At 38.2% G+C, this 8,589-nt stretch overlaps 1 protein-coding gene across 2 annotated transcripts in view; it reads right to left on the bottom strand.

The window, feature by feature from the left end:
• Positions 1 to 784: 784 nt before the first annotated feature.
• Positions 785 to 8,589, bottom strand: part of G3BP2 (G3BP stress granule assembly factor 2) — a 49,824-nt gene continuing 42,019 nt past the window's right edge. For both annotated transcript variants that reach the window (XM_084626209.1, XM_084626210.1), the window contains 3 exons: positions 5,323 to 5,451; positions 4,971 to 5,089; positions 785 to 4,222 (listed from right to left, as the gene is read on the bottom strand). In XM_084626209.1, coding sequence (XP_084482335.1) covers positions 3,950 to 4,222; positions 4,971 to 5,089; positions 5,323 to 5,451 — 521 coding nt within the window. In that variant the 3' untranslated portion in view covers positions 785 to 3,949. The remainder of the gene's footprint in view (positions 4,223 to 4,970; positions 5,090 to 5,322; positions 5,452 to 8,589) is intronic.

Genomic DNA, 8,589 nt, shown 5'->3' with positions numbered 1-8,589 from the left:
TCGCCCATTCCCAGATTCTGGCAAACAGAGGCTAGGGACACCATCCCTGCCCATCCTGGCTAATAGCCGTTGATGGACCTATCCTCCATGAACTTATCTAGCAACTAAATGTAAAAGGGCTTTTCTGACTGGATCTCAGATATTCCTGCTATGAAAAGAGTTATAGTCAAGACATTACACTCTGAACATTTAACCCCAGGATACACAGTTGTTACCAGTAGCACAATCGAAGTGGGAATTTTATATATGCAACTCCCATGATAAATATGTTGTTTGACTACTAGCATTAAGAGCTTTTTTTTTTTTTTTTTAATTAAAAACACACCATTTTATATGGACAATTATTTCCCAAAAAGAAAAGCTGACATTAACACAGGCCCGGCCAGTATCTGGCAATTTGAATGAGGCCAGAAAAGAAAGAATCATGGCATGTAAAAATGAAGTGCCCGGCCTCACTATAAAATAAGTGATAGTGCAGCCAGGACCAAGAAAGTCTAGTCCACTTGAAAGTTTTATTTAAGGGTTTTTTTAACATCTGCCTTCTCCATACCCTGGGTAAGGACATAATTATACTCAAAAGTACATTTTTTCTGTTGTCACTGAGTACTATTTAGTGATCACAATCCTCATCCTGATTTGAGCTACATTTACCAGTTGGGAAAAAGTCTAAAGTTACTCAAATACCGAAGTGTTGACTTATTATACAGGGATATTGAGAGACTGAATTATGTAATACCTGGAGAGAGATTTTAGTTCAGATGTCAGGAGTTAAACAAATGCCAGGTAATACTGCACCATCCAGCCTTTAATCACCTTTGGCAGCAGGAAACAGCCGAACACATTTGACAACAATGGTTTAAAAATATTGTTAAACAGAATAAATATTGCAAGATTAAAGTAGCAATAGCATCAGATGGACAAACTTGTAAATAATGCAACAATTTTTTGCTACACCTGTGCAACAAAGGACGCCTAGGAAATTTGTTCTTGACATTTAATTATGTGACAAACAAAAAATGGGTAAATGCTAGAATTATTCATTGCAAACTCAGGGCTGATTTTCTTGTCTGTGAACACCTGCTTGTCCTGACCGGTCAAACATAACCCCAATAGTTGCTTGATGTTGCTCCAAAAAACTCCATCAGTGTAGGATTTTTTTTTTGGGTTATATATATATATATATATTGCTTTATATAAAAATTGCTTTACTTAGGTGAGTAGTTTCTACTGAAGCATATAACATGCAAGTAAGGGGAGTAGCTTTTGATCCTATATCACTTTGAGGAATGCATTTTTTTTAAATGGGCTTTTACATAGTAAGGTCTGAAATAATGCTACACCAGAAGAGACCTACATTCAAGAGAGAATTAGGGACAGTGATAAATGCTGCAGACATCAGTAGTTTATTGGTATGTTTAGTCAAAACACATTCAAGAATGGAAACTTAAAAGTAAAAATACTTTCCACCTGCAACAATTAACTAGATTCTACTAGCATATAATGCTTAACACATTACAGCAATAAAGATGGTAATCCACTGTCTTTTATACCTACTAAAGCCAAGATGGCAAGCCAAGTTTGTTGAAATAGGATTGTAATGATAGAATACTACCACCATCCACAAATCAGCAACTAACAGTAATGGTCAATGAATCCGTTACTTTGCTTTAAGAGGTACATTTACTGAAAGAGGGACAAGAACATTAAGAGTCCACAGTACAGTAGGTGAACAATCACCATGTAAACTTCTGGGTATGATGTTCCATTATCTTTATTTCATGGCATTTAAACAAGAAGCAAGCCAGAAACTGAATGGCTCAGTAGCTCTTCTAAATGTCAGTTACACTTTTGTGACTTTTCCCCATGCCATTTGCCATAACAATTTAGAAGATGGCAGGGCGATATCAGAGCACGAAAATTTTAAAAAAAGCTACACAAACACTGGTGGTAAACCGTTTACTGAAGACAGCAGTTTGACTAAAAGCTTCAAACTTAAGTCAAGTCATGTTTTGTGGTGAGGAGTTCAAGTACTATGTTTCCAGGTAACATCTGAAAATGCAAGAGTAACAAACTAAAATATAAAAATGGAAACTGAGCAATATGTCCCAGAAAATGTATGGAAATAGTGCAAGACTTACCATCAAACATGGAAGACCTCAAGTTTTGGGGGAAAACAGTCAGATGCAATCTTGCTTTGCCTAATACATCAGAAACAAACATGTGCAACATCTTCCAGCTTATTTGAAAACCATAAACAGTTGCACAATTCTGAAACAAACTGTTACTATGCCATATTTGCTACTAGTTGCAATGTGATGAGGTCTTCCATGCTTAGAAGCAGCTTTTAAGTGGTCACACTCTCCCCCCTCCCTCCTGAAGCATCAGAGCTTGGTGCTTGCTGAACTCTCCAGCACTGAGTTAGACAGTATCGTTTGCTACATTTGCAGTTTACTGGAACGTGCATCTAGGCAGACAGTAATCCGGAAATAGCAAACCTCTCACAGATTTAAAGAATCTATAAGTAAAAATACATAAAAGGATGTCTCCCCCTACCCTCAAGTTCAGAGCCTGATGGGTGTCGACATCAGTTCAAAGATTTGTGCAAAATGAGTAAGTTCAAAAAACTGGAAAATGCAAATACTTAGAGCTGCTGATCTGTTCTCTGAAAATTGCAGTATCGTCATTTAACAAGCTTACCCTCAATCTATAGATGAGCATACTTTAGAAGTTGGCAAAGCGTACCAAGTTCTTAGCTGACTTTTGAAATGTAACTGAAATTTCACCTTCATATCCATAAAAATTCTACATTTGATAGAGAAAAGACAATCCGGAGACTACTCAGTTGCCTTCTCCCTCCCTTCCCCTCCTCCACAAAAAGCCAAAGTTGTTAACTGAAGAGCGAGGTGAGTGATATTCTAGTAACTTACTGATTTAAAGATACTGCAATTTTTTATACAACTTTTCAATGATTTCTTTTAAACATTTTGCAGCTGTTTGGCTTTGCAGCACTGCAATTCATACACTATACTGTACAAAATCACCAGCAAGACTGGAATGATGTATTAATAGAAGGCACCATCATGCTTATTACATTACTAGAGAACTCAAATACAGTAAAGACAATTCACTGTACAACGCTTAAAGAAGGGGAAAAGGGGAGGAGGAGTGTATTGAGCAGCCAGCCATCCCTGTATTGAAGAGGGGCAGATAGAAAAATCTTAGATATGAGCTATCAAACTTGTTTTGTACTCAGGACCATAACTTTGAAGTTCTGGATTATGTTTAGTTTACCACTAAATGGTTTCCTTCTGGAATATACTTGTAGTCTTGTTAAGGTTTGTGTGTGTACATGTTGGTCACAGCAAGCAGATCAGATGCCCGCATCGTTTCAAAAGCTATTCTGTCTGAAAAAAGATGAAGGATTTTTTTCCTGATGCCTCTTGTAGATGTCAATGTAAATGACTTTAGAGTACCCATTAGTGCATTTTGATGAGTGCATAAACACAAGTTAGTTTGTTTTGAGCCAAGTGTTCTAAAAGAAAAAAAGGCAAGCTTCTCCAATTGCACAGATTGCACTAACTGCGTTTCCAACAGTAATAAGCAGAAACAGTAACACTTACACAAAATGTGCAGCAGAGGGTTTTTGACTGAAAGGACCTGAATTCGATTGGGCATGTCCTTTAGTCCACTTTTGTTGCAGATAGTTTTATGGTCATTTCTCTGTCCTTAATTCTCCAAGTCTAAATTTATAAATTAACAGTGTGACTCCTGTTGTGAAATTTGGGAAAGCATGTCCACCTCAATTTAACTGGTAACCAAAGGATGCTTTTCACATCAAAGAAATGATCAAAAAGGCTGTGTCACATTCCAAAGCCAAAAAAATTAACAAGAATGCAAACACGACGAATAATGTACCACTGCCAAGACTGTCTGCCAACAGTGGAGGATTTCAACGACGTTGTCCTGTGAAACGGCCTTCCATTTGCCCGGTTCCTCTTCCAGAGCCAAGTTTCTGTGCCATGCCACCCCGGGGAGGAGGTCCTCTTCCATCACGGTCCCGCATCATTCCACCACCCACTATTCCACGGGGACCCCCGGGCCCTCTATCATTGCGCCGAATATCCCTACGATCATCACCACCGCCTCGGGTCTCTCTTTCACGGGCAGCTCTTGTTTTTTTCTCTTCTACATTCAAGCGCACCTCTCCTCGAAACATAATGGGCTTAGAAGGGGAAAATGTTTACAAGGCGAAGTTAGTCACCGTTTCATAACGTCCCAGCAATATAAAACACATGGAAACAGAAATCCCTGCATGCTACTCTGTCATTAGCAGCGCAGTTGCACACAGCTTAATGCCAAATTTCACTAGCAGTTTGTGACTTGCAACTTCTAACTCTACATATCTGTCGAGACCATAGAACACTGCAATAAATTAGTAAAATACTTCGATTAGGCAAGGAATTAAAAAGGTCTGGGACTTGCTATGGTCAGTACCACAAAACCACTGCTAGCTTGCAAGAGTAGCAATTTTACTTTCAATTCTCAAACTGTTAGGACTGAAAACCTGCCATCCCTAAAGGAAGCCGAGATATACTGACCCTGGAAATTCTGTAATTTCCTTTTCCCCCCAATCCCAGCACTTCAGTTCAAGTTTAGCTTGCTCCACTGAGAAGCCCTAGACCTATGATTTAGTGATGAAAGTAGTACTGTTCAAAACTTTGGAACTCAGTTTTTAAAAACTTACAAGCATCCATCAGGAGACAGCAACTTCGAAAGAACAGAATTGAAGTGGGAACCACAATAGGCTACAAACAAAATATAAACGTTCCATGACCTCCATCAGTGATCAGAGGGGAAATCTGAACTCTGGTGAAGAGCAGTAAGAACCAAGGACATTGCATCATTCATACTTTAGTAGCATTATTTCCCTCACTATGACAAATATGCAAATGCTACATGGCCAAACTTACTTTCGCAACTAAGATTCTCTGAACTGGCTCAGAGTCATCAAATACCACAAAGCCAAAGTTTGGTAGTTTTCCTCCAACTCCTTTGGTATTGATGCGAAGTTCCACCACATTTCCAAAGCCTGTGAAAGCACATTACAAAAACGAATTATGCAATAAGGCCCTGCAAAAAGCCTATTTGGTTTAGTTATTGTCAAAAGCCGGTTTAGTTATTGTCAAAAGCCTCTTGTAATGTTAAAGTTTGTTCCTTTGCTTTTAAAACGTTAACATATATCATGTTAAGTGGCTGAAGCTTCACCTCCATCCTCTAGACCCAGTAGATGAATTTCAAACTATTTAAAAGCCCATCACTTACTCATAAAGAATTCTTTCAGTTCATTTTCATCAATATCATGTGGCAAGTTGCCAACAAAGAGCTGATGGCTGTCTGGGTAACGAATTATTCGGCGATTATCAGATTCATTCTGCTCCATATCCCCTCGACCTGTGTCCATTCAAAACAAAAGCAGTTAATTTTAGGATTTGTATGGTATAATTTGAGAAGTACATCTAGCAAAACGCTGATCTGCTTTCAGTTCATTCACTTGAGCTAGTCTCACCCTATTTTCTGCTGGGGAAGGCATGCATATTTAGTGCCCTTAAAAGCTTAATTCTGCCCAATTGGGATATCAAAAGCTTTTTGTTTCCTTCACATACAAGCCATATCACTCAGCTATGTGCTTCCCAAGAGAAACACGTCCACTGAATACACTTAATTTTTCTCATGTGCTTTTAATCTTCATGGAAAGTGCTGAATTGACCGCTGCAGAGACTAATTTGAAGACTGTACAGCACTGGCAGCAGCCATGCAAGCTTCCCCATCAGTGAATCTCAATCCTGAACAACTCCAAGTATCAGAAAGTAAGTCTATCTACATGCTCAGTGGGAGACTCTGCTAACATTACCATCAGTTACCTCCTTTGTCCATACCACCAAAACTGCAACATCTATCCACTGGGAGCTGAGATCCAAGTGGTTTCATACATCCTCAAAATAAAATCTGTTAAAAAGCAAGCATACTTCATGACTGCAACTACTCTGTCTTCGTAACACTCAGAGCTGCGGTCAACACTGTTCACCACCAGTTTTTAAGGTGAATGTGCATCTCATTGTACCTTTGGAAATGTAAGTTAAGTTAAGAACTGTTCACTCCTGCCCAAAAACTGGAAACAGTACACAGAAAAAGATATTAAGCAACAGCCCACTCTGAACACCCTTGGAAGTTTCTTAAAAAGCGTGAGGAAAGCTTAAAGTTCACAATAGGTTATTGTCTATTATTTTCCAGGGTCTCAAAGTTACCATCTTAGCCATTTAAGACATTTCTAGTAACCTTTCAAATGATCTGAAAAGCTAGCATTTCCTGTATATTTTCAACCATTTCTTCTAGCCCTCCTCTTTCATCATGACTGTTCAAAGGAGGAGTACAGCTTTGGAAGTTAAATGTTTTGTTATCTACTAGTGGTGGCAAGACAGCCAGTTACTCCACTTCAGCCCAGCTAGAATATATGTATTAATTTATGGTGGTCAGACTGCATTAAACAGACATAACCCATACCCCCATATAAAAGCTCACTGATGTTATTTATCTACTGAGCTATTGAAAAGATAGGACCAACAGTGAAGGCATTCCCATTGTACTGTAAAGATCTGAATGAATTTCTTATCTCCATGAATGCAATATAAGATTTAACTAATGAGAGACATAAAATCTTAGCCTGTATCATATTACTAGGCCATTGTCTGGATCTAGATCTTCTGATAGGATACAATACCAAGATGATCATCCCTTCCCATTTTTCAACACTTTATGGCATAAGTCAAAAATTTCCCCTCCGTGATTTGATTTACAGAAGCTTGCTGGATTGTTGTAGGATTTTTCATTACAGATCAGATGGTTCTCAGAGCATTTTGTATACAAGGGAAGTTCAGAGGACAAACTTTACTTTGTATTTAAGCAACTTCTCAGCTGTTAGCACTGTAGTGTTTGATTCAGTTCATGGCACTCTTCTTGTAAGGTTGTTCAAGTTTATTTTCTCTGTTGCATACAATAGCCTTTACGATACTTGAAAATGAAGTCTCTCTGCTAGCTTTGTCTTTTTCCAATTTGCAATAGTTCACATTTTTATTGCAGCTTGCAGGTAACACTGCTTTTACTTTCTTGTTGCACCAGCTGTCATTAGTAAGTGGAATTTGTGTTTGTTAGCTCTGGCAGCAAAAGTTAAACAGGACAGGATAGTTCCTATAGACCCTAAACAGCGGTTATGTATTAGGTATCTTAACTGAGTTTTAAATGTACTGGATCAATCCCCCTGAATTTTGATATCTTATTTTTCTTCAGACAGGCAGCTAACAGAACAAGCTTTTGTACTATTGCATTTCAACCCCTATGTCTATCCATCTGTAAATAAGATAGGTATGTGCCATGTTTTTTAAATCCCTGGTCTCTCGACAGCCTGTCAATACATTTACCAACCAAAGTTGTTGAGACATGGATATATACCTACTAGAACTTGAGACCAGCTAATTGCATATATCCAAAATAATTAATATGCCATTGCAATCAGTTATACAATAGCAACTACCAGTCAGTGTCAAGCTTGGGCTGAATGCAAAGTATTGACAGATGGGAACTTTCATCTATCCCAGTATCCTGAGACGTTTAGTTGCCAAAATTCCAACTTTTACAATTACTCAAATAGCAAAATGAGAAGTCAGAACATTAAGCCAGATATAAACAAGACCCATACTAAGATTTAGTTGCAGCTAAGTCATGGGATAGCCGATATGCACAACTTAACAACTCTATTTTGCCTAAACTTAAAACCTCTATGAAGTTTTGGTTTTTCAGCCCTTGGTACAGATCAAGTCTTTAAAAAAGGAAATCTGATTTCTAACAGGCGTTAGAATATTTTCTAGCCACCTTAAGCACATTTAGTTTCAGTGCTGTTGGAAGCAAGGGAATAATCACACAGACAACAGTCACAAGTAGAAAGTACTTCTAACACTAGTGTAGATTAGAAAGTTTGGTATGTACATTCATCTGGTGCAGTTGCCCCAATATCAACAGCTGTGTAAATGCAAATACAGATCTGTTTCAGGAAGGCTTGCTTCCACTAAATCTGAATTGCACCCGTTTAAGCCACTTTTGAAAACCGTTGCCTGGTCTATGCTAGCACTTAAAAGTTTCAAAATTCCACCCAACATTTAAAAATGTGCAAATATCTCTTGTATAAAACCCCTAAACTCATCTGCAATGTGTAATTCAGGCCTTTGATCAGAGATCATTTATTGTTCGAAGTTGCACAGCGATTCTCTTAACAGGTCAAATAATTTCTCTTGATCTTTGCCAGAATTTGAATTTTAATACTCAGAGGTGAAATCCTATAGAGTCACTCACCCACTGTACACTACTGCACCATTCACACTTGCAAGTTAACGTACACTAGATCAAGCTGTACACAACTTTTGAGGTGTATCCCCATGAACAGATTTAGATGTTGTGCACAGCTCAAAATGGGTACTTAATGAACAGTGCTGATCAAGAGTTGACCGGGATGTATTAGTAGGACTGCTTGTTATAAAT

Source organism: Lepidochelys olivacea, assembly GCF_965140295.1.
Source record: "Lepidochelys olivacea isolate rLepOli2 genome assembly, chromosome: 4".
NCBI lineage: Eukaryota > Metazoa > Chordata > Testudines > Cheloniidae > Lepidochelys > Lepidochelys olivacea.
The sequence above is the reverse complement of the archived record's forward strand: the minus strand, read 5'-3'. Positions and strand labels throughout refer to the sequence as shown.